This window comes from Xiphophorus maculatus, chromosome 8 (assembly GCF_002775205.1).
Source record: "Xiphophorus maculatus strain JP 163 A chromosome 8, X_maculatus-5.0-male, whole genome shotgun sequence".
NCBI classification, from domain to species: Eukaryota; Metazoa; Chordata; class Actinopteri; order Cyprinodontiformes; family Poeciliidae; genus Xiphophorus; species Xiphophorus maculatus.
Window position 1 is genome coordinate 16,519,619 of NC_036450.1, and position 27,656 is coordinate 16,547,274.

Below are 27,656 nucleotides of genomic sequence, written 5' to 3' on the forward strand. Positions count from 1 at the left end.
GAAATTATGCAAGGACTTTAGGAGGAAGTAAACTTTAAAAAGAGGAATTACTACCTACTAAGTACAGTGACACATATTCTAACTGAAATATGACTTAAAAGATTGTGTTATAGTTCCTAGGCTTACTATCTTTAAGCAACTGCTTAAAAAGTCAACCCAGTGGACCTTACCAAGCTCTGCCCACAACCGACCTAGAAAATCCCACGTGGCCGCAAGTCTCACAAACAAAGCCTTGCGGCTTGTTTTTTCTATGTAAACATGGCGTCTTCCACTTCAACCGATTCCCTGCAGTGTATTTCTGACTCAATTAGTGCATCATTTCTACCGGATTTTCACAATATATCAGCTGCTACAAAGGACAGTGGAACTAAGAAGTTCATGCCATCTTTTTTGGATGAGATCAAGGTGTTTGAGCCACGCGATGCCTCCAACATTGTGCACGTCACAGCAAAATGCTTTCGCTCTATGAGAAAAACAGCAGATCCGAGCACCCTTTATATCAATATTGCTGTGGACAATATCACTGATGCGTAGAATGGGCACCAGCCAATGAAAAGTGGCCCCTGTGGTAAGGTCCGTTGTGGTTATGCAATGATGGCTGAAGCTAGGAAACTGGCTTGGCTGGTACTTTTCTACAGTTCCACTGTCACAAACTCATTCAGTAAGTGGTAGGTAAAGGCGTAACTTTTCAGTTTGCTTAATATGTTGACGTAATCATACGTGGAGCACCTGTTCCTGAAAGGAGGAAGTAACGCAGTTCATATAAACATTTGAAACATTTTATTAAAAGCATGAGGCGACATATTCATGTCCTTAAAAGGAACATAAATACAAAATATATTTTTATGTACAAATTATGGCAAAGATAATTAAAAGCATTCCAGATATTTTCCTAAAAATTTTCATTTACAAAAATGAATATTTTAACTGTGGCTCCCAATATGTTTAATATTAAAGAGAAATGGATTGAGTATTCCAATGTGATTCACAATTTCTATTAAATTACATGGTATGAACTCTGAGGTTCAAATATGAGGTATGCAATACTTCTAAATAAAAAAGAAAAGTCTACAGTTAAAAATATATAATCCCAGTACCATTAAAATAGATACTTTGTAGCAGGTCTTACTTTCAGACTCCTAGCAAGTTTAAGCTTTTTATGTGTAGCCTGTAGTAGGAATTGGGTGGTTAGAACTGTTGAGGTATACCGTCGTTTAAAGAAAAATAAAATTCTTTGAAAACTGCAAGTAATTCCATCTTATAATTCCTGTGGTTTAAAGTCAGTCTTAAAGAGATGCTGCTAGAAGGGCTAGAGAAACCAGTTTCTTCAGGGAGCAAATTGAGGAAGCAGCAACACGAAGTCAGCTCGCTCACAACTGTTGCTGCATACAGGTGGCTGGAAGTCGGCTCGGCTCGGCTCTTTATCAATTACACCTTAGACAATTTAGCAGTTCTACGTTGAAAAAAACAGGCAGAAACTAGAGGATAAATGAAACTAATATTCTGCACAACTAGTCTTTTTTCCCCCCTTTTTGATGTACTTCAAAATTTAGCTGGTATTTTACATTTTTGATACCCAGGTAGTAATAATAAAAGTGTTAGATTATTTTTGCAAAGGTATGATTACTTATTGCATTTCTGTTTTAAGTAATTGCAATTAGATCAAGTTTAAATTTCTGTAAATTTCATAATACCGCAAACCCATGGTGTTTCTTCAAGGTTATACCCTGAGATTCTTACACCAGCCCATGGCCAGTCTACAATTCTCCTACTTTATAACTAACAAACTGAAAAATGCACTTATCTGCAATCGATTATTCTAAAGCATTAATAATGATAGCAACAATTAGCACAACCAAAAAAAACCATGCAGAACTGTGATGCTGAATCACAATGTCACTCATATTAAAAGACCACACCCTTCAATTCACAGACGCAATAAGTTTTCACCACATTGAGGCAGTGTGCTATGAATACGTACCAGAAACAAGACATCTCTTTGCTTTTAACCAATAAATAAAAGCTGTGAAAAGTAATTGGTTGCCAGATTTTCTAAGGATCACAGGCAACTGAAAGAATCACCTAAAAAATTAAAATTCAAAGAATTTAAGGCTAAATTAGCAAGTAACTCTGGTCTGTACCCATAAAGAATACATGCATGTAATTTACCTTTTAACCTTGGTCTAGAAAAATTTGAAGTAGAATTTTAATGTAAAAACATTGACAATTTTCTCATTTTGTCAGTTGATAACATTTTTTTAAATCAAAATAATTAGTAAAATAACTCAGGATGACCAAATGAGTTTGTCAAAGGCCAACACTAATACTGTTACTGCACAGACAACACTATAAGTGGTAAAAACCACAAACAGATCAAGGATAAAACTAAGCAGCATTAATCAGAGCACAATGGAATTCAATTTCTAAACATTATAGTTCATGTTAACAAACGTCAGTGCACATCTCCCATTGTAACTAAACCGTTTTATAACTTTTACACTCCACATCATACTGTATGCCCAACCTGTGCATTCAAAAATGCATTTGACACCAGGGAATACAATCTCAGGTCTGAAAAATCATCTGATTAAGGCATTAGACTGAGTATGTACACTTTTTCTATCCTTGTTAAGCAACCCTAAACTTCTTGCAGACTTCTCGAGCCTCCCATTTTGTTTAACATTGTATTTACACACGTTATACATAATACATCAAGTAACATTTAACAGGGCACCACCTATTGCACATGAAATTTCTCTCTTCATTAATTAACTGGTTAGCTCAACCATTCGTACCTTTTTTTTTTTTCCACTGCCTGCTCATCCTTCCTTCGCCTCTGTTTTCTATTTTAAATGACATGACAAGTTGTGCAGCATTATTCACCAAGTCCTAGCTTGAAAAGTCACCAGGTGGCTCCTGGTCAGGGGAGTTAGAACTGTCCTGGTCATCTGAGGGTAGCTGGACACGCTGCTCATCCATACGCTTTGCCTGTACCCTCTGGATTAAGCTGAAGAAGTCTTCATCAGGCACTGTGGGGGCATGAGGGCCTGCTTCTGGTGGGGAGCAACGTTGATCATCAATCCTAGAGGACTAGGGCCAAAAAAATGAAAGAAGTTAAACGAGAATAAATGATGGATGCTCAATGACAATATCTTTCGGTATATGTCCATTTTCATCTTTTCTCCATTTTGGCTATAATTCCGTTACTCTGAACTTTAGCATTTACCTGGTGTGAACTTCTGCTGACATGAGACAAGCAAGCTATGACATTAGCACCTATAATAAAAGTTCATAATACTTGGAAAATGTTAGCCAATAATTATTGGACTTTAAACAGTACTTGTTGCACACACCGACTGGATGACAATATAGTCAAGAAATCCTAATACTGGCTAAGCTTGATGTTTATTATATCAATGCAAGTTTTATAAAAGATGCACCAACTAATAGGCAAGATGAAGATAAATGACATGCTTGCCTACAGAAAACTTAATCTTGCAATTCCTTTGTGTAGATTCAAAATATGTACGTCTATCAATCTATCTCTAGTAGATTTTTTTGTTATAATCCTTAGACAAAAAACAACTAAACAGAATTTGTCAAAATCAGCAGATATAAAAGCATAAAAGCAGCATGAAAGCTGGCTTCCAATTCAGCAGTAGGTAAAGGGCTGTTGTACATGTTTTCTTTTGAATCATCACATAGATCTACTGATCCAGCAGTTTGTGCTAAACATTGTTTTTTCTAAATCAGAGGGGACCAATAACGGAGCAGTGACTGCCCTTAACTCTATATACTCTGATTTTGATTCGCCAAAGGAACCCCTACTGAATCTTTTTTTTTCTTTGGCATGCTCTCTGTGTTCCAAATTCCTAGTCTGTTGGAGCAGATTAACGCTCCTACTGAGCCTGCTTTTGCTGGCAATTTTTCCATGTTTAAAAGACTCATTCTTGCTACTGTCACCACATGCTTGATCAGAATGATGGATTCCATCAAAGTCAATGAGTCAAGGGCTGAGGTTTCTTACATAAATAACTTTTGATGCTAGAATCTGAGCTAGAACGTCTAGTTTTATATGTAGGATCAGGCAGAACTGCATCTCATTGCACTTAATCTGCCTTCATGCCTGGATTATAGTGAATTCACTTCATTCAACTGCAAGTGAATTGGACCAGTTTTTCTTATTTAGTGCCCAAGGATAACATTTGTTGTAAATCAGCAGTAAATAATAATAATAATAATTTTGTTATTTTTCCAAGCATATCCAGATTTGGAAAATTAAACATTTCAGTATAGCAGTTTTATGATTGTACAGGAACCCTGACGTCTTTAATGTGTTTCCGTATTCTATGGCAATTTAACCTTAGCATTTGTATAAGAATGGGGTTCTGACCTGGCACTTAATAAGCATGTTGAAGAAATCGTTGCTGGGTTCTTGATGATCTCCCTCACCAACCAGATGTCCCAGGTTGTTATGAGTAATCCTAAGGCCCGGGAGGTTTCCAACACTAACACGCTGATCATCAAGGCGGCGACTCTGAGAGCTAGCAATCAAGTCAAACAGCTCCTCAGTCTGGGGGGATGTGGTAATTGAAGGATCTATAAAGGATAATACAAAACAGAGAAATCACTTCCTAGTGTGACATTTTAGAATGATTAGCTTTTTCCCCCAGGTGCACATTGGTACTAAAACTGAAAATGTGAAGAAAAAAAAAAATTAATTAACTGACCTATCATCTCACTTAGGGATGTGTTGGCAGCACCTTCTGTGTTATCTCCATTCTGTGTTTCATCAAGATGGCAGCGCTGATCGTCCATGCGGCTGCTCTGGAACTTACTGAGAAGGTCAAAGAAGCAGTCTTCATCTGAGGGGTCACGGCCCAGTTTCTGAAAAGAAAATGATTACACTCTTACTCATGTGTTTTAATTTTTATGCACCACCGGATGATGAACTACATCTTATAAGTAAATAAAATAACTCTTAAGTGTTTTCATAATAGCAAAATACACTATTCTCACAACGGTGGACTTTTTTGATAAAAATGCCTAGCCCAGACAATGCAAAAAGAGAACATACGCATGGATCAAAATGAAGAAAATATCAAGAGACATACAGTAGATGTAGTTGCAAAGAAGGTAACTACAAATTTAAAATTCTTAATTGTCTTTACTTGTCCGAGAAAATGAGATTAACAATCATTCATTAACAAAATATCTATTTTTAGGATGGGTTTACCTCTGCTAAAAAGTCTAATGATCCCATTCTTGTTTCATTGATGAATACCGGCATGGGCAAGAATAAGAATGTTACTTTATAATAACCTTGACTAAAACTACCATCATTTTATCATACTAAGGTATTCCAAGCTGTAGTAATTTGTACATTCTTACCTTCATGCAAAACAGACAAACATAACAAATTGGTTTACAAATATCTTTTATGTAACCGATATATAATAGCTTTACAACCTATTTCCTTAAACAATATCAGAATAGCAAAACCTCTGTAATTACAATCCAGATTTCCTGTAGTGCCTGGTTGTAAGACAAGACGGAGCCTCTTATTATTTAAAAATGCAGTTATTGATGAAAGGAGAACTAAATGCTGCTATCCTATATGTTTTTTTAACTTGCAGCTGAACACTGTGAATCCTCTGATACAATGCCTTTTCAGAGCACAAATTTTAAGTCATAAACCCAAGGCTGAGGTGATCAACACTGATAACATGATGCATGATCTAAATGACATGACAACTAAAATAAATTACATGTTCCCCCAACATTATGGTGGTGGCAGTAAATACAGATGGATAAATTTAGTAAGAATTGGGTAAGGGATGAGGCAAAGCCGAGCAAGTACCTCAAATTAGTTGAGGTACTTGCTGGATGACTCAACTGTGTAGAGAAAGCGGGGCTTGGGTAAGTAACTGATGAAGAAATTGAACTAAAGTATCTAATATTAGAATATTCTATTCTTTTTAACAGATGATTATATAAGAGCTCTGATGTCAGTTTTATTGTTAATTGCAAATGCCATTATATTTTTTTTCTCTAAAATTTGTTCCATTTTTAAGAAGTAATCCCAATCTCAAAAACAGCAGTTGCATAAGAAAAAACATAACTTAATGTTTTTGTAAAGATCTTAAAAATACTTTATTTGTATGTAGTTGTGTAGCACAAATCATGGCACAAGTGCTTATGAAAGTACAGAAACTGCCTATGGATTGGCCGCTTCACTTCAAAATTACCATGTCATTACATGGTGTATAATGCTGCTAGGACTGTGTAGTCTCTAGCTTATGCCTTTGTGTTTCCTGTGTTTTCCATCTGAATTACCCTATTTTGTGATTTAAAAGGCATAGCTTACTGTTAATCACACATCTATGTCAAAAATGCAAACGGATATCCTTCTGGTACCCTTTTTACAATGTATAAAAACTCCAAGTAAAGTGAAACATCTTACCAGCAGCAGTTGTTGTCTAGCCTTTATCTCGCATTCCACTCTTTCTGGATCACTCTGTTCACATGTCTGGCTCACACCCTTTCTTTTCTGCCATCACCCAAGAGTCAATATTCTTCTCTTTGCTAAACACAACCACTAGCCTCCGATTTCTTGGACTCTGCTAGTCCGCTATTCCAGGCCTCTTTTAAACTGCATACTACCTTGTCCTCTCTGGTCTCTCAGTTTCTCTCTCCCTCTCTCACTCTCTTTCTCCCTCTATGTAGATCTCTGGCAGGCCATTTTTGTCCTGTTCACCCACTGTGGGAAAACAACTCATTATGGGAAGCTAAGCGTTTGACCCTGTGGGGAGGGTACCAGTTCTCCGATCAAGGTCACATTATCAGCTGAGAGGCAGAGCTGTGGGGGACAAAGAGGGAGGAAGGGAGATGGAGGGTAGAAAGATATATGCAGGGGGAGTAGTTATGTGAGCAATGCTTGGCAACAGGCTATTCCAGTAGGGATTGGATGTGCTAAACTGATGAGGAACCATGGATTTTTTGCTTTTCAAAAAGTCTAATCTGGTGTGACTTCTAGTAATTTGTGTCCTGTGTCCTTGGCCCAATGGATTCTCTGTGGATCTAGTCACTTCCTACTTTGTGATGTCCAATTAGTCAAGTAGGCCACAATGACAGAACAAGAGAAAAGAATATGTGATGATCAAGAGAGAGAGAAAAGGGGACAGAGAAAAGTAGGGAAAGAAAGCTGCAGAAAACAAAAGTATTTGACTGAGAATGTGAATGATAGTTTAGAAGAGAGGCCTTGTCTACTTCAATCCTCACAGTCCAGAAGTAGAACAGGTTATGGCCATAAAAGCTGACAATGCTCCAAATATGCCAACCACACACAACTTAACATAGATCTTAAACGGCAAATAAAAACTATGCCTTGGTGACCAACTCCACTCCTTGTGAGCTACCTTCCTTTATTTTTTAGTTGCACTTCTTCTATAACACACCTGAATCAAATGAAGAAATCATTACCAGGTCTCTGCAGAGCTGAATGTTGAGTGAGTCAAGCCAGAGTTGGCTTGACTTGGCTTGACATGAGTTGGAATAGATATTTAGCTTTTAGGAAATATTTTTGCTCATAAAAATCAGATGGTCATGATGTTCTGAGAGTGAAAGAGACACTGAATTGGCTGCTTCAATGCAACACCATCTGTTTGGACGCTGCGCTCAGACAGCATATGAAAATGTCATGGTCAAATCAGAGGATTACATTTGTGAAACAGTGAAAAAAAAATCTTCATTTCTGCATAAAACATTGAACTGGTGCTGCACTGTGATATACTACTACCCAAATTATCGACAAGACATATGAAAACAGAAAAGTAGCATGCAAGCAATAGCTTAGCACTTCAGAGGCTTCAGGTGAGAATATTGTCAGCAATGTGCTAAGCCAGATAAATATTGAGAAACAAGATTTACAACCAGTGGGGAAAATATGGTATATGGACTGTACTTGTATAGTACTTTATCAAAACCAGACGACCCCCAAAGCGCTTCACACTACATTCAGTCATTCACCCACCAACGCACACATTCACACTCTGTCAGACTCCACCAGGGCAGCTGTGGCTACAGTCCTGTAGCTTACCACCATCAGAGACAAAATGCACCGGTGCCACCAGCCCTTTGACTACAACCAGCAGGCGAAGACCGACAATGCAAGGATTCAAACTGGCAAACCCGATTACAGGACAAACTCCTACCAATGTCCATCTCCAGAACAAATTAAATACAAATATTTTTTTCAAAAACTAAGCTTTGAGATTTGGAAGTTTTCTGTCCATAGAAATTAAAGCAGTTCACACAAAATGTATGTTGTGTTTGGAAAACTGTTAATGCAAAAAAATGTTTAGTAATTGCATGTCTTTTTAGAAAACTTTGGAAAATAAAAATCCTTTAGGAGAAAAATCATATATTTCTAACAAAAAATGTAAGTATCAAAACCAGCATGTGGTGTTACTGTACAATTATGTAAAGGTGTGAAAAAATCTCAAGAGGATTTTAATCGCATCCCATCTCAGTGCAAAACTTGCCAAAAATGGTCAAACCTAACAATGAGTACTCTTCAACATTGTCAAGCGCAAGAAGATTCACATCTAAATACATTTTCTACTCAATTAAGATGAACAATTATGAGGCACACAAGTAATTTCCATGTTTTTCAGTCCTGTCAGCCAACTGATTACAACAATTAATATCATCACATTGGCAGATGATTAGATACTGCAGGGGTGTGAGGCTCCAGCAGCTGTGACGGAGCACATTCATTAAACATTCTGTTTCACAGCAAACTGCTAATTGCTCTTAAATGAGAAGATACTGTTACAATGTTGCCAGCACGTTCAATTCATAATTTCATAATCAACACTTAATAAAAATTAACATTCAAAAAGGTTTACTGGTTTAATATTTCCTTGAAAGTGGAACTGAAGGAAATTAAACTGAGTCAATGTCTCTGAGGTCTTCTGGGTATAACTTAACAAGAAATCTGAATCTTGTCTTTGCTAAGATGAGCCCTCAGTGACTGAAATAATTTGACATATTACAGAAGGCACCAAGGAACTAAACCCCAATTGCTACACATTTAACACCACATAAAATCTACTAGGTTTGTAGATTTAAAATAATTTATCCCCTATTGTTAGCAACAACACCAATGAAGCAAGTCTCTGTTTGGGATTTTAAAGTACCAAAGTTTAAAAAAACTGGCATTTGAATGTCAAATTAAGCTTAAAATATAAAAATGCAAAACCTGAGCTCAAGCTCGAAAATGCACAAAAATTGTCTGATTTTATGCCTCAGAGGCCCTAATTTGTGATCAGTCAGTTGGAAACTAAAGATTCAATCTTTCTATCAGTGAACACCCCAGACTAAAGCAATATCAGGTCACACTGACAACAATATCCAGTGTGGGTGTTATCACCAGAATAAGACTTTTCTATTCTCTATATTTTTTGCATCAGTGAGTTGTTCATAAATAAGAAAGTGGAAATACAAAGGTGTAAGAAGCTCTTCTGTTATCTGATATGCATTAAAGTTCTTATAATGATAACCAACTTATGGAGACTGATAGAACCACGTGTGCTGATTAGGCGTCTTTCGTGCTGCACATACAATGAATTGAAGCTTAACCCGTGGCTTTAGGAACTCTGTGTTAAACATTCATTCAAAGTGAAACAGGATCAAAACAGTATATAACATTCTGGTTTTTACACCTCTGACCGCATTTTCAACCTACGGCAGAAAATTGCCTTTTAAAAATTGTCCAATACATAATTGAAGTGCTCTTAGAAAGAAAAAAAAAAGCTTAGAAAACATGAAAAAAATATGAAATTCAATTTGACACCCTTCTCTTCTCCCAATACACAATCTAACATTAATTTAAATGTGTTAGCATATGTAATCAGAGTCCATTTTATCAGGTCATCCAACCAATCTTTTATAGATGAAAGTATAGCTATTATTATATTATCACTTTAAAGCTACAATTGATATTCCCATATTTTCTGTCTGTATTTGTTCTGCAACAGAGTTCAATTATATCTAAGAATTCTAGTCCAGAAGCAAAGCATCACAAGTTATAGAAATAAGGCGGATAAACAATTAATGATCATTACAGAAAGCTTCCATAAAACTTATGAACAGAAAATTCATAAATTAAAAACACAAGAATAAATTAACGACTTTCATACTGAGTTGGACACAGCTGATATTTTCTTTGAAAACAAAAAATGTATATGTATAAGTGACATTTTAGCATTTTTAAATGCAGCTAAAAAGAAAAGAAGGAAACTATAATTGTACTTGTAAAGGAGCGATTAAAATTTGCAGCAACTCATTTCAGATGGATTTAATTTTCTTCAATATAACCTGGATTATTTTAATGAAATTAAAGATTTTCAGCAAAGTAGAGGCTGAAAGATTCAACAGCTTTATAAAATTGGACTGTTTTAGAGAAATTATTGTCTTATTTCAGTGTAAATCTGCAATTATAAACATATTCACATCATGGAGATGGTAGTAACAAAGTAAATTTGTAATTGAGAGTTCTTAAAGAGAGACTGGTACCAGATGAAATCGATGTCAGCAGGTCGGAGCTTTGTAAGCTCAAAACCAGCCACAAAATCTCTAAAAAATACATCTGTAGCTAGCTTAGCAAATGTGTTTTTTAATCATAATAACTTGATAAAACAGTAAAGGTGTGACTACTTACAGACACTGGAGGTGTAACTTGAACAGTGATATCATCGGTGTCAACAGGGGAGTCCAACCAGGGCCTTTCATCAGACGACTGACTGTCTGAGTAACCTTTTCTTTTACCAGCTTGTGACAGCTGATTCCTAGATCTTCTCTGCATGTTTTCCAAGTTTTGGTTGTCACCGTTCTGTAGCAATGCAGCACATTAGAGATGGATAGATGAGCAAGAGTATTAAAAAAAACCCTCTAAAAAACAAAACATATTTCAGCAGCAAAACATGTGAGGTTAGACACACTACCTTGTCTGAGGAGTACTTCCATAGTTCTACACTGTCCATGCTGTTTCTCTTGGTGATTTTGGGTCTTGCTCCTGCAAAAAAAAAAAAAAAAAGTTATGTAAATAAATGTAACATCACAGTTCAGATGTGATATTCAGCAGTGGTCTCATGATGACCAATGTGGGTATGAGGCAAACAACCAGGCAGACAAACTAAATAAAGCATCTGTTTGCCAAGCTATGATTCCAAAGCTAGAAATGTCTGTCCTGGGTGTCAGTTTCTACCTTGAGGTGGGTTCATGAATGTGGACACTATACAGACCAGGAAGACTGAAGAGATTTCCCAGCTTCTGTATATTTTTTTAGGAAGCTCAAATGCACAAACTTGTGAACTGGTGAATCATTTGACTTGATATGGAATGTTATCTTTAGCCTCAGTTCAGACATAACACAAACACCACCCTGCTTTAAGTTGGTTTTAAACTTCACGTAACCAATTTGTGTACATATATAACGTAAAGGTTAACTGCGAAAACAGCAAGACTAAAAGGGGATGACATAAAATATTGAGTGAAACACATGTTTTAGAACTGTTTTAAATGCATCTTATCCTAATTTTATTTGGTTTGCCAAAGGAATTTACAGTGATCATAAAAGTTTGATTAGCCACAGAATAAAGTTATTTTTCTAATACATTCTCATGACACAGTGGCTTATCTAAATAAAAGGATCTTGCCATTATATTTCCTACTTGAACAAATTGCTTGATTCACGCTTCAAAATTAGAAAAACAAAGATGCACCAAAAAACAAATTGTTGACTGGAATTAAATGATTTTGAGCTTCATTCCTTACTGCTTAACAGTCAGAAACTCAAAAATCCTACATTTCTACAATTACTGAACACACAATACACAGGTACAACACTTTTGAGGGTAGAACTTGTTACTGTAGAAAAAAGACTCAGCAGGTTTTTGTATTGTAAGGTGTTTACAAATAAAGTCTGAAACTGTTGACATGCGATAAACAATTTAATATACAACAGTATATTTTATGACATATCAAGAGATTGCTTCAGTTTATTTGGGCTACTTAGGCAGAACGTTTGGCCAGTAAGAGGAAGGTTGAATGTAATTCAGACAAAAAGTGTTTTATTGTTTTTTTTACCTTTAACCTCTAACATGGAACACAATACTTTTGGAAATGTTGGTCGCCTATTAGAAATATCAGCTGAAATATGGATCTACATTCTTAAGGTAAATCATATGGAAACTACTGTTTTAGTAAAACATCAAAAAAGATGCTGAAGATTATGTTTTAGGGACCGCTTTAACACACAGGGCATGAAACAAGCAATGCTCTTATCATAAATAATTACTGCTAAAAGCAGAACAGGCTAGAAAAAAAACCATTTACAAAGCTCTTCTCAAAATGTCTTATATTATGCTTGTGAAATAGAAATTTGTGCCAGTAGGCTGGGATAGAGAGGTCAAGATACAAAATTCTGATTAATGCACTTAAAAGGACTGAACCTCATTACAAAAATAAATGTTATAATGTAGTCTTTTCAGATACAATAAAAACTTTTAGCTCAACTTAAAGAGTCTGGCCACTAAAATTTACCCTTGCCTTAAATCAGTGAAAATTACTTGAAAAACCAATAGTCATCCATATTTCTTAAGAAGCAATCTACTTTCTGGGTGTTACCTTGCATCTCAAACTCCGAACTGGAGGGAGAAAGATCACTTTCATTGACTCCCAAAGCTTCCATCAGCTGCTCCACATTCATCCTGGCTGTTAGCTCCCCGTTTCTGTCTCCAATCTGAGGATAGCAAAGAGGCAATAAGACAGAGGTAAATAAATAGGGTTAGAGAAAATGACTTTACACTGGACTGCATTGGATTACTGAGATTTTTAAAAAGTCCCACTTCTTTAGAGATGTCCAGGTGTTTTCGGGCATAGTGGAGGGCTTGTTTATGGTTTCCCAAAGACACGTATGCATTTCCTAGGCTCCAGCAGGCACGACCCTCGCCAACTCTATCAAAACCAAAACCAACACAGACAACTCAAACATAGTCAAGTTAAGCATTTTTGTTAATAATCATGGCTTGTTTTTGTGGTGTAGGACATTTTACAAAATTTGACAAACACTGAATATTACTTCAGCAAAAAAAATAAGTAAATGTTCCAACATTTGCCATGCCTGTTTAGTCCATTATTTGATCTTGCCACTCTGTATTAAATTACATAAAAGTTGGAAATGCCTCAAGACCATTCTGATTTTTTGCTGTCCAGTCTATTAAATAAAAAAGATCATAAAGTGATGGGTCTAGAGAGGCCAAAAAAAATTTTCACTAACTTTTCACAACCACATGTAGCGAGGAATGAAATTGAACTGGCAGCAGACTCAATGAGATACAGACATGTCTGAAATTTTTTTTGTCTTGTTTGCATTTTCAGCACTGCAAAATGTGAGTCTATTTGCTGTTTAACCATTTAACATAAAAAAAGACATTACACATTCACTTCCTTTGTGTGGATCTTTGGTTGCTGGTATTATTTTGTTACTGTTTATTAATGTGTTAATATGAGACCCTGCTATTGTCAATCCTTTAGTTACGTGGAGAATCCCAATAAATGCATTCATAATCCCTGGTATTTTTACGTTTACTTTACCTGTCATTGAGCTCCTGGGCTATGCACAGATGTTTCAGATGGTAGTCTATAGCCCTCTCATATTGTTGCAGTAGTGTGTAAGTGTTTCCCAAACTGTAACAAGCTTGAGCCTCCATCACTTGGTCCCTCAGCTGTCGGGACAGCTGCAAAGTTTTTCTGAGATGGGAAATAAGAAAATAGGTAAGGAAAAAAAACATGACTGAAGAGATGATGGATAGAAATCCTTTAGCTTTTAATGGGTTGGAACATGCATCGGGATTAACCCAGTTTCACTTTGATATTCCTCCACTAGATGTCAGACTGCACTCTTTCTTCACCTGTAATATTCAGTGGCTGTGTTGAATTGTCCCAGGAATATCAGGGCATTGCCAAGATTACTGTAGGCTCGACGTTCAGCTGCTTTGTCCCCAAACTCCTTGGCAATGGATAACCGCTGTAAATGACAGAACAACAAGCTCAAAAACCATTTTTCAACACTTCGCATTTCATCTTACCAATAATAAAACATTTAGTCCATACATTATTGGCTTTATTTGATCACATTTTTTTGATGGAGCATATACAAGTAAAAGTAGCTCAACTATTAAGCTCTGCTGAGCCTCTTTCTTTTACCTAAAAAAAAGGGGTTTCTGCAGCACTAGTGGATCAAATCATCCGTTTATTTCCTTTTACATGCACCATGTTCTGCTCTGTTGCATCCCGATAGACTTGTAATAGAAAAGGCGGGCTTCTCACAAACGAAAAGAAAAGGTTTCAAATGATGAGTGACATGAAAACAAGACGAGTTACTGAGCTACACTTTTCAATGAATCATCACAAAACCAATTTTCTTCTTGTTTCAGTAAGTAGAACACTTTCTGCATGCTAAAGCAGATTTTGCTATGCAGAACAAAATGCATTCAGTTTAGTCCTACCCTTGAATTGAACAAAAATGCATACTTTTTTGCTTCAAGAAAAGTACATATGTAAATGATAACTTTAAAAGAAATTACACAAAGATCAGTCCTCCTCTCCTCCTAGATGAACTGATGACCCAAAGTATTTTGCAAGTAAAATTTTAGTCAATCTGACATTTAAACAAGACAAAGTCCTATGAGGAACTTCTCTCAGCAGGAACACAACTCATACTGCATTATTTGTCTCACAATAAAATCTGATACCATCTGTTTCATAGAAGGACCAAATACACTCCTGCAACATAAAAAGTTTTAATATCAACAAAAAGACTAAAACACATTTTTAGTTATTAATCTCCTCCTTTCAAGGAGCAAATACCACAGAGAGTAACTAAACCTGCTACTGTTTCAATGTATGTGGCAGACAACTCAAGGTGGGCTCCTCTGAGTTAACCATAGGACCTCTCACCTGACGGTGAAACTTAATAGCTTCAACAAAGTTCCCTAGCAGGTAGTGGGTATTTCCCAGGTTTCCATACGCTCTCCCCTGAGCTGCTCGATCCCCAAGTTCTTTCACCAAGCACAAGTTCATCCTGCAGTAATAAGAATAACCATTAGTAAAATGATTGAAAAGACATTTATCAGGTTATATCTTTAGTGTCCTTTAAATTTTTATACTGTTTATTTTTACAAGTACTAGAATGTTAATCTATGCAGCTGAAACCAAATATTTACATAAACTGTATAGAAAGACGAGCTTTTTTCTCCTCACAATCTTACATGAACAACACATAACATGATTATCTGTTGTTTCTAGATTATTTAGGGCTACAAACATTATTTGTATTGACTGAAAAACAGAGTACTGTAAAGGGAAAACATTTTTTTCAAGATTTTTTGTTTTGCTCAAATTTAAAAATGTATATTGGCCTTTAAGCTATATGACTAAGAAAATAAAATGCTCTGGATAAAGAATAATTTTACTGTTTTTCACTTTTACTTATAAATGCATTAAAGTCTCTTTAAATTTTCCCTTTTATTTCTCCCTTTAACCTTTTACCTATTTTTTCCCCAATTTTATTTCCTCGTATTTTTTCCTTTCTTTGTTTTACATGTTCCTGTCTATTTTTTACTTTACATCATGCATTTCTGCCTCATTATGCAAATGATGACGGGTTCTGTCTTAAGGCTTCAACTTCTGTCTGTTGGTTGGTTCTCATTACACCTTGCAGTTCCTCAATTGATGTTCTGGGCTCATTTACGACATCTATAAGCGTTTGTAGTACAATCTATACTAACAGGCAGAAGATTCTCTTTAAAGCACTTTGAATTGCCTTGTTGCTGAAAATGGGCTATGAATAAAATTACCTTATCTTACCTTTAGGCAGGAGTGGCACTGTAGAGTATTTATGAACATTCAGTATGTAGCTAGAGTTCCTTGGACTTTTGCATAAGAGTAAATTACTTAATCATTTTAGAACATTTATACTGAAGGCCATGTTGTTTCACCAGCCACTAATTTATTACATGTAAACTATACATAGTAAACAGAAAATATTATTTCTAATAAAATTTTGTAACGGTTCATGTATTTTTAAAACATGTTTTAAACAATTACTCCTAATTATTTTAGATAGTTACTAAGATTAATATGTTTGACTCTGAAAGCTTTTGCCTATTTTTCTTTATGCTGAAAACATAATTTAAAAAAGCCCAAAGTGTATCCAACATGAGGCAAGACGTGTGTACAACTCTTAGTCCTCAGTAATTGTTCAAACAAAAGGAACCACCTGTTACCTTTTAAGCTCAATAACAAAAACAAATATGCGCAAAAATGCAAATGGATATGTTATATTATTAATACATACTCGTAAAAGCCTGTAGCCTTCTGCAGTGTCTCTCTGACATCAGAAGGCAGCTCGCCTGGTTCCTGGGTGCAGCCCCACAGCTGCTGTTTGCCCTTTGCATGAAACACGTTTCCAATGTTGTACAATGCTCTCGCTTCTCCAACCTACACCATTATAGTAAAAAGAGACAGTTGGATCACGAAGCATATGACACTGAATACTGTGTTTAAGTCATTTTTATTATAGAGCAAGACGGGTTAATTATGTTTATGCACCTCTGATAATCAGTATACGGCACAACACTTTACCTTGTCGCTTTGCTCTTGAGAAATATCCAGATGTCTTTGGCAGCAGACAACAGCCTCGTCAAAACGCCCCAACACTTTTAAAGTGTTACCAAGGTTACCACTAGCTTTTCCTTCTCCAATTCTGTCACCTATGGTTCTGAGAAAATTAAAAACACATTTCTACATTCACAATTTGGAACAAAAAACTTTCGGATGTTAATCAGTAAGTTGAATAATTAGTATTAAGGTATTAGAATGCAGTTCATTAGAGACATGTTGTATGGTATGTATGCAATTTATCTGCTTAATTCAGGGACCAAGTCCCAGTGCTCCCCAGTGAGACTGTAATGTAACAAGGTAAATCTTCCAGGGGTATTTAATCACTTCCCTGCTGAAGTACCAGCTGCACTCACTGTAGGAGACCAGATTACTAACAAGCTAAATATCCTGCTTGTAGTCAACTTTTACTATAAAATATTCCTTATGGTCTGATTCAAAGTCAATAACCTAGATTTTCTTATTCTCTGCTCGTGTCCAACTGTGCAATAAAAATATGTAAAAAGAGTGATCTGAATTCACCTCAGGTTCGAGAAATTCTCTATGCAGTGTACTATGGATTCTCTCACTTCTGAGTCTGTTTCTGGGCAAAATAAATTAACTAATAATTAATTTAACAGAGAAAGGAAAGACGGAATGTGAAGAAAGAAAAAACGCAAGGACAGAAGGGAGGGAAGGATGCAATAAAGGAAGAGAAGGAAGGAATGTGAAGAAATAAAGACACAAAGGGAAGAAAACATATGGAAGGATATGATGCAGGGACCAAGAAAGGGCACAAGGAAGAAAACACAGAACATTTAGATAATGGCAAACGTAATAAAGTCTGGAAATAAGCATGATTTTCCTTAATGCTGTTTTCCTTTTCTATATTTATTTATATCTTAAAAATACTGAATTCATATGTTTCCAGAATGAGAACATAAAACATCTATAAGCCAGCAATTAGCACAACAATCTCATTGATGAAATTGACCAGCTGACCCAGCTTTACCTATTGCCGCCACGCTCACTCTCCCTTTTTGTATCGAAGGTAGATGTCTACACAGATAGTATCTATAAATGTATATGTGACTTACAATTATAACTACTGAATAATTGTAGTTAAAAAATCGTCCACATAGTGTTAATAATATACACATTAGGAAATTAAACTTGACTCGAGCACAGAGACAGAACCATTAACAAATACATTCATGGAGCTAATAAAGTGAATTAACAACTAAATTTAATATGCCTCCACAAAAAACACTTTTTACACATTTTTTTATAAAAACAACATTGTGTTGCATACAATAAACCAACATTTTTTGTTTATTTTGTTAGTAATATACCAAAAGCATATTTGCATTCAGCTAAAGTAACTGTAAATGTAAGTAAGTGACTGTTCACCTGGCCAGGGTTAGGTCATGTTTGTGGTATTCCAGGGCTTTTCCATACTCCTTGAGGTAGAAGTAGGCATTGCCAAGCTGACTGTAGATGGCACTGAGGGTCTTCAAGTCTTCTGTGCCAACTTGCACGGCTGCTTCAAAAAACGCTGTTCCTCCTTTAAAGTCTCCCGCCTTGCACAGCCGCTCACCTTCCAAGGCTAACTCCAAACAAGAGGCCTCCATTCTGAAAGATGGAGACAAGTCAGATATCAGATCAAATGTACCTGGCCTACACTATGCAGCCCATGACCATTTACAGTAACACAGCTGCTATTGAAATGGAGGTGCAACATCTTAAAACTGGTAGTATCACTATGACAACATGTTCTGTAGTCATTTCCGTGGACTGTTGCCTTGGCAACTAGGTCTAAGCTCAAAGCTGAACCCCATGAGAAGATGTTGCACTTTTCACTCATCAGTGTTTGCATCAGTTTGCCTTCTGGGTAAACACAGCGCTCCTTCACTGACACAGCATATGGAATTAAAAGCATCCTGGTTTTCTACTTTGAGCAACACATTAGAGCTTAAAAGACCTTAAAAGGTCAACTTTCCTTGCAAAATCAATGTGTACAAAATCGCAATTGCAAAGTGCTAATGAGAGAACTATTACTTGTTTGGCTTTTACACTTCAAGTTTCATGCTTTTTGATTTTGACTGTCAGTTTGGCCATGTGTAGGAACTTTTCCATGCTTCGATTCTGACACCTGATACAGATTCTAATGCCAATATACAGTACATGCAAATATTGTAAAGATGAGAAAAGAAGTGGACCGGTGGAGCACCAGCAGCACACTTAACATCGATGAGCAATTTCATGTTCTCCATTATTTTTGAGCGCTACTTGGCCTATTGACAAGTCAAATTAACAAGTTGATATTCTTCATGGTTCCTACAGCAAAGTAATGTTAGACTTTACTCCCAAAAAAGGTATGTATTTTTGTTAAGTTCTTTTAATAGGATTCCAGAGAAAGTATTGAAGATTTTTTTCAGGTTGTATGAAACAGAGTAGCTGAACAATGTCTGAAAAGATGCTTTCACACTATTCCCTCACTTGTAAGAGAGATATATATGACTTTATATAAATGTAAATAAAAAGAGGGGTAATGCCTTTTTGTTAATTTGACAGAATATTTACTGCTTTTCAGTTTTATATAAAAGTAAATGCATCTTTATGATGGTATGTTTACAAAGGATTATCTTCACAGCTTGAGAATCTCATATCAAACAACATCTAATCCAGAATTTATAGGAAGCTTTTCAGTTTCGCTGTACTGAACCCCTAAATGGGTATAGGGTTGAATATAGAGTTAGCCAGTGAATGTCCTTGAACTTAATCTATTTTCCAAAAAGCCTTATTCCAAAGAAGAGAATAAGGATGAGGTTTTTTAAACATTCTTAGAACATTTGAAGGATGTCTTTGAATATTCAGTCCATGGTTCCTACAGTAAATTTATGACTCAGCTTTTCATTAACATTAATTTGCATAAACATCGTTATCTGATTAAATTTTCTCTACTTGTCCAAATAATAAATCACAGTGCTAGATGCGATTCAAAATCTTACATCAAAGTGCTAAAATGACCCCATCCATATTAACAGCACCTGTGTTTTTGCTTTGTTCGCATCTTATCCACATACACCTGGAGCTCCAAGTGCAAAGGCTTTAGCATAGACTGTGGTCGGGGTCCATGGTGGACAAGTCTGCACACGGCTCTCTCTGCTCCAGTCAGAGGACACGGCTCCATTGCCATGAGGGTAATGTTTAAGAAAATTTCCAACTAAAAAATTAAAAATATCATTTTTTTTTGTTTTCTACACAAACTTGATTTTCCAAAATTGAAAGAAGAAAAACAAAAGCACCAGCTGTCCTTCCATACAAATCCCACACAGCCTCAAATCGCTCCACCAAAATTGAGAAATCTGGAAAATGTCCAGCAATGCACAGACGTTGAAACTGAAAGTCACACCCACAATCCAAGAACAATCAGCAACATCCATTTTAGAGGTCTTGAGGCCTGTTCTAAAAAAATACTGAACAGCTCAATTTTTAAGCCAAAACAGTCAAAAGGGAATCGTTTTAAATTCCACAAAAAATTTGCACCAGATATGGATTGCAAAAACAAAAAACTCTTCAGAGTCTTCAAAAAGGATTCATTTTGTCTAATAAAAAAAGTCTCCTGGTTTTCTTTTTGTTGTTACTATGCATAACCAAAATGAGTCCTCCCCCTTTCTTCTTTATCTTAACACAGAAAATGTTCCAGGTTACAGCAGAGATGCGTTCAGTTACAGTACAGCATTACTTTTAAACTTGCCCGCTGTCCCGTGCAGGAACAGAGAAAAGGAATGAGAGGAACACGACTAATCCAGTGACCTGCACAGTCTTACTAGAGTTCAGTGAAGTGAGTGGCCCACTGTAATCCACCCATCTGCTGACACGAGCACAAAGATAATTAGGTCAACAGCAAAGACAGATTATTAAGGCCTAAGGACCAATTAACTGAACACATTGTGGTAAAATAAACACAAATGTAAGAATGTCATCAGGGTTAATGTAGAACAGGTTTAATCGGAGACAACATTATGCCAAAACCTTCTGTTCTAACACACCAGGTCAGAAGAAATTCAGAATAAAACTACCATAACATTGCAAGGCTTAAAGTGAAATTGTTAAAATTACACAGAATGCGAAATAAAATATGGGATAAATCATGGAAATCCGACTGGCTTACCTTGAGAAAACTGAATTGTTACAACTGTTGTTGTAGGCCGAGGGAGGGAACAATTGATTTTTTCTTAATCAACATTTTAACCAACTCACTATAAGGTTTTAAGAAAAAGCAGCATTAGCATAACATTACTACAGCAGCCCTAGTAAGTAGTAAATTATCCATTTAACTTTTCAACTAATAGACACCACAGTACAGGACTCTATACATCAATCAAAAGCTCAATAGTCTACCTTTCTCAAACTAATGGTGTACCTCCGAGGTTAGTACAGAGTTCTTCACTTTATGTCGCACTTGAATTTCCATCTATTATCAAACACACTTATCCTTACATTAAGTCTTGCTTCTGTTTTAGGGCAAAAAAGCAACTAGTTGCTGCTACATGTTTTATACAAACGTGCAATCTTTGGGCATGTTTGGACATTTTCTATAAAGCATTAGTCACTGCGCTCTGTTTACCATTGCGCTCCATGACTTGTCACCAAACTCACAGCTTTAACTTATGTGTTGCATGTTCAGGTTCGATATATCGTCCAGTAATTTCCAGTTTACAAGGCTATTGGAGCATGCTCCTGCTCTTTGTACATTATAATATATAAACTTCAGTTACACAAAACATTATTATCAGTATCGGAGATTTTTTGAGAAGTAGTCATTTCAATTTACTGCTCTATCCTTTTGAATCAACTGCAAACTGATCTGAAATGGAAGAAGCTATTCTCACTTAATTAATTTAAGGCATGCGATATTGGATGAAAGTGTTTTATAAGATTGAAACCATGTTCTGCTGCAAGTCTTGGTCAGAAAACCCTTGTAAGAATGATTGTTAATCTCAATTCGATATTCCTGAGAGAAAAGGTTAAAAAACAAGCCCTCTGTGCATTCAACACCTTTTATCCTAATATGTACAATGTACAAAAAGTGACTGGCTACCCACATATATGTGATTTGATACAATAGTGTTTATTTTTCTTAATTAGAAACATTCAGTAATAAAATGCAAGAGCATTCTTTAATCAAACTGAATATCAGGGTGTACTAGATTAAAAAATGTCACCAGATAGGTGGATTTCATGTGTTATAGTACTATAGTTACAGGCTTCACAGGTAACATTGTAACGTCACTTTTATTACAAAGACAAGGTTAAAAAACCAATGTCCTTGGAAATGATTAAATAAGTTATGTGGAAATTATGCAGATCAGATTACCACTGCGGGTAGCAGTCCTCAAAAATGTGCAAAGTCCAATTCTAAGAATACCAAAAATGGTAAAACAAATATTTTTACTAGTTGGAAAACTGGTGGAACTCTTACATGGATACTCTACGGCTTTGAAATTAAAATTCCAGTAAGAAAAACAGATGGCAACACTTCACAAAAAAGCTCATAAAAGCCCTCCAAGAACAAAATAGAAGATGCATCAGGCATTAGCAGCCATAGCCTGAGGGAGGAAAGCCACAAGGCCAATGAAAGAACATAATGTTACAAAAGAACACATTTAAAAACCCCAGTCTAGTCACTTCTATGCAAGAAACAAAAATCAAGTTAGATGGCGAAGAAGTTTAAACTTTTGTGATGGTGGCTTATTTTTTTTTTCCCAAATGAAGCAAGAACTCAAATATTCTCATGGTTAAACTCTCATAACAAAATTTTAAAACAAACCTTTTGCATAACTTTGACAAATCTACAGAGCTTAGAAAGTGAAAAGGCTAAGTAAAAATAAAAATAAAATGTGATGCAGAGCACTATCCCTTCTGCAGTAAAATGGAAAGAATGTAGAAATGAATAAAAGTGGATCACAGGTAACAGAAAATGACTGTTGTGGCAGTTAATAAAAGAGGTTCTCTTTCAGAAAAAAGACAGAAATGGAAGAGAAATAATTCCTCTCAAACACAACTAAACAATAAAATACGGAAAAAAAATTAAAATAAAAACACTAACCGACCCTGTGATGGAAAAATGTAATCAAAGTCAAAACAAAAGCAACAGAAAAACCCACATCACTGTGAAACACATACACAGATTTATAAGCACATAAAAAAAGAAAAAAGTTAAGACATCAAAACATTCACTAATGTCTTTGTTCTCTATGGCAGGACTTTATTGGCGTTCAGTCTTTGTGGTTTGAGTTGCATCAGATATGAGCAGAAAGCTCTCTCCTTTTCTCCTCTAATGAACACTTAAAAGTGAGCGTTTGTGTCACACTTATGTCTGTAAACTTTCCAAAAGACTAAATGATAGAACAAAATTGCTTGTGAAAGAAGCTGGTTAGAGGCAAGTCTATGAATGTTGCCCAGTCAAAAGCAAATCCCCTTGTGAAGGCTATATAACCAAGTTATAACCAAACTAAAAAAAGTGCTTCTCACATTAAGTTTAAGAGGACACTTTGGTTCTTAATTACTGTATTTTTTTATAAAAAATACCTCAATAATTAAAATGTTCATGTTTTATTACCATATCAGGCAGAAGTGACAAACTATTTTACTTTTCAATATGTTTCTAAACAGCAAATTTGTAAAAAGGATATAAAAACAATATAATATGAAGCAATTTCAACCGTACAATTGAGATCTTTTTTGGCTGTGCACTTAATTATTTGCATTATTAATCCTGTACATGCTGATGTATGTCAGCTGTAACAAAAATCAATCAATGGAGGGTTTACAATTTGGCAAATCAAATTGAATACTGCTTGTAACACCACTGTAGCATCTGTCGGTTGTAACAAAGTATGAGACAGAAGACCCTTCTGAAAAAATATAGTTCAAGACATCTCTATAAAGGCGACAGCTAAAAAAACTACAGACAGTAGTAGACCTGTATTTCAGAGAATACTCAAATTGTCATTTGCACTTAATAAAAGGTCTATATGCTGACTGTTGTGGTGATTAACAATTTTTAAAGTTTTTTTCTATTTCATTTTAAAAAGCTCCACATGACTCTTGGCATGTCTATGAAACCCTGTGCTCAGAGTAGTAATACAGCCATAATTACAGTCTACCATGGCCAGTTGTCAGGGGAACTAAAGAAAAACTCCAGGAATGTTTTTCCTCACGCAGTATTTTTCTCTCAAAACAGAGCCTCTTTCTTCTTTTCTTCAAATCTCCTGTAAAGGTGCATTTCGCCACCCTGTCATTGCGTTTTGTCTCAGCCATGTTTTCAGTGGCTGGATTATTTAGAATAGGATCAAAATATGCCCTTCACATTCCTGAAAGGAAATTATGTAAAAGCCAGAAGAAAATCTGGAGTTGATCAGAAATCTAAAAAGCAGATAAAGTATCAAATTTGAGAGAGGATGTGGTAAAACATGGTGATTAAATGTTAATAAGTTTAGTAGGAAGCAAGAATGCCAAGCTGCTTTTCCCCAGCTGTTTGTTGCTCCGAGTGCATTTCTGACCATAAAACATGACACGATTGCATCATTGATTTTTAATGATGAGACTTTTATTGATTGCTGGGTTCAGCTTTATCAGAAAAGTAGCCAATACTGAAAGTTTAAGGAGTTTAAAGGGTTTTGCATAGCTTAAAATGTAACCAAGGATCTCAAGCTCTGGTAAAAGGACCACATGTGCTATTTCTGTTTCCTTTAGGGGAAACTCTGGAAATTTTGACACCAACCATTTACAAGGTAATGCCGAAGCTAAACGCTGTTAGATTTAATAAGCAGACTGCAGCTACAAATAGAAAAATCCCACGAGATGCAAAATATATTGAGAAATCTGAGTATGATTTAAAGTGGCCACCAGTAAAGCTATAATATGTATGCAGCCTTTAAAGCAAATCCAATTTAAGGCTGCTCCTCTTGCAAGCAGGAAACCCAATGGAAATTCTGAATTTATGTGCTGAGATTAAGGCTAAGTGCTATTAGCAATACAACCCAGCTAATCTTGGACCAACTGCCTTGATCAAAATTTTAAAAAGTTAGGGTTTCAAAATCACTTATTTTTTATTTAATTTTATTTATATGAATTAAAACTCCTGTTCCTTCCTTCCCCGACCTGTTGCTGGACGCTGCCAGCATTCCTCTTTTTTCTTGGCAACAAGACCAAAAAACCCGGTTGTGGGTAAATGTTGCTATTCATAAAAAAACAAAGATGGTGTGATACAGGTAAAGTAACAGCACGCCATTCTTCTTAAAGTAACAGTGTTTCAACACCAACTCGGGCAAGCTACTAGTAGGCAACCAAGTGAAGGCTGGATATCCATAAAGATTATCTGATTGAGAAACTAGTTAATATCATTCTGCTTAGCTACTAGAGCTGCTCTTCAAAGACAGGATCTAAAATAGTAACACTCTGCACAAAAGGCACTTGAAAAAGACAAAATTTAACAATGTTAAACAATGTTAAACAATGTTAAACATAAACATAAATTTAACAGTGCCAATAATTGATATGTTGCTATATATTGTGCCTCACTGTGTTGTATGAGGCACAATAGCTGCCTTTTTGTTTAAAATACACACTGTTAGATCATGTTCTTTGTTTGATGTTTGCCTATACACAGTAATATATTATTTTAACTGTAACAATTTCATATTGACCAATGCCTCTTAAAAGTAGTTATATTTCAGGACAGTAAACAATAAAGATACACGTAAAGTAAAATAGGTTTGGAAGTAGTAAGTATTTGAAATATTTAATGAGATATTGTTAATAGCATGAAATCTTATGGCCTGTTGCTAATGCTACTGTATATTGCACTCTTTAAAGTTGATGTATCAAGTTTGGCTTTTTCTGTTTTGTTCTTTTGATACCGTGAATTATACCCCGTGTATTGTGGGGTTTTGTTGTTGTTGTTTTGTTTAATGTTTTTAACACATTCAGCAAAGGGAAAATAAATTTGCGGTTGATCTTTGAACCCATAAAGATATTGATACCACTGAATTGAAAGTCAATCCTGTTTTTAATGCTTTCAAAAGGATTGTGTACAGGCTGCGCATTTTAATTACACAGATCGTTTCACAAAACCAAAATCACATTGTGGCATTACACTGTTCCCTGTCTGCTCCACAGATTAGGCTGCCTGGAATGTTAATTGAGTGTTGACTTGAGATGTGACATCTCAAAAGCCTGCAAGGTTGGTGTGTCCCCTGACAAAATGACACACAAATTATATTTAATAGTGCTAATCACAGCAATGCTGTTTTCCCCTCTAATTTTACCAGCACAACACATGACCTGTCCACAGTGAGTGTGCAGATTTGCAAGTGTGCTTGCATTGTCTGTAGTATCCCAAAACAAGGAGGAGACTTAAATAAGATGATACCAGGAGAATTATTGTTGGCAAACAATGGAAGAAGCGTGACGGCGTTTGCCTTCATCACCTGCCAGCTAAAAGTCAACATGTTGGACCTTGTTTTTCCCTTACAGCTTAACAGCCACTCACCATTTATCAGGGCTTGTTTTATTACCCAGAGGCATGGTAATTAACCCAGAGACATGATTATTAAACCCTTTAACTGGGAGTTCGTCTGTGAGACTATACTGATAATTAGAATTGACAGGATTAGCCTAATGATTGACAAGTTTAACTAAGACAAAATGATAGGCAAGTAACTTACAAACACCAAGGACTGGAGGACTAAGGAAACTTATAGACAAAACGTGCTTATGCCTTTATGCAAAAACGAATGACGTCAAAAAGACAGAGAAATATGGAAAACAAGACAAACAAATTTAAAAGCTCTGTATCTTTTATCCCTGTATACAAACACAACATTCAAGTACAAGTATATTGGCTTCTTTGTTTTTTTTTAACATGGTCCAGCTAACCCAAAGCCTCATCTAGATGAAGTCCAACCTGTGGACTGTCTGTCTCTGCAACATTCCTCCAATGTCCACATCTTTCAAGGCTCCTCTCAGTCTGTACATTCCAGCCACAGCGGCTCAATGATCCGAGCCAGGAGGAAGGCTTGGAGCTCAGCTCTGGCTGCTGCTGCTGCTGCTCTGGATGGGTCTTTAAAACCCAGTCGAAAGCTGGCTGGGACGAGGTTCCCCCAGACTAGCTCCTCCTTAAGCAAAGCCCTGAGCTGGCACTTTCTTCTATTCTCTCCTGTGTTTCTGTCCCTAAACCCGCTTTACATCCATGTGGTTTATCACAAAATAGATTATCAACACCCCTTATATAAATATGTGCCTTCCGAGGGTTCTTACCTTGAGTGCAGCCTCTTGGTGGCCAAGTCTTGCTCCACACCGTTAGCAGCCGACTGAGCCATGGGAGAGCTGCTAATCTGCCTGACTCCAAACCTGCTTCCTCCCGCTGCAGACCCCGTTACAATCACTTCCTCCAGAGGCAGAGACCTTTTCTTCTTTCTTGAGGCGTGCCGCTCCTCTGCCCCTCCCTTTCTGCCTCTTGTTATTCTCTACGCTTTCTTCATTCAGCACAGTAATGGCAGCCTCCACGGAAGTGACTCCCTGTACAAATAAGCTCGAGACGCACGTAGCCCCTCCCCCTCAGCCACGTCACGTGTTGGATAGTTTGCTCACATTTTGTTGTTCTGCCGAATTATTCGTGGTTTTACGCCACAGCACTGGAAAGCACATTTGGTCTATTTAGACAAAACAAAAATAAGACTGTATATCCAAACGGTATGCTTATATCAGTAAGTTGTGGCTTAAATCAAACTAGAAATACCAGAAACTATCTTTTATATGATTTCTTTACCATCTGACAGCTTATGGAGACTTACAGTACAGACCAAAAGTTTGGACACACCTGTCTAATTCAATGGGTTTTCTTTATTTTCATGACTATT

General features: G+C 36.2%; 1 protein-coding gene across 1 annotated transcript; it reads right to left on the bottom strand.

The window, feature by feature from the left end:
• Positions 1-765: 765 nt before the first annotated feature.
• On the bottom strand, positions 766-27,327 carry gpsm1 (G protein signaling modulator 1). Its single transcript, XM_005810054.3, has 14 exons — positions 27,055-27,327; positions 18,136-18,357; positions 16,711-16,846; positions 16,424-16,566; positions 15,025-15,148; positions 13,977-14,092; positions 13,660-13,815; positions 12,912-13,020; positions 12,691-12,805; positions 11,007-11,077; positions 10,724-10,894; positions 4,731-4,887; positions 4,394-4,599; positions 766-3,090 (listed from the first exon to the last, which is right to left on the bottom strand). The coding sequence occupies exons 1-14, from the start codon at positions 27,114-27,116 to the stop codon at positions 2,890-2,892; spliced, it is 1,989 nt and encodes a 662-aa protein (XP_005810111.1). The 5' UTR covers positions 27,117-27,327; the 3' UTR covers positions 766-2,889.
• Positions 27,328-27,656: the final 329 nt, after the last annotated feature.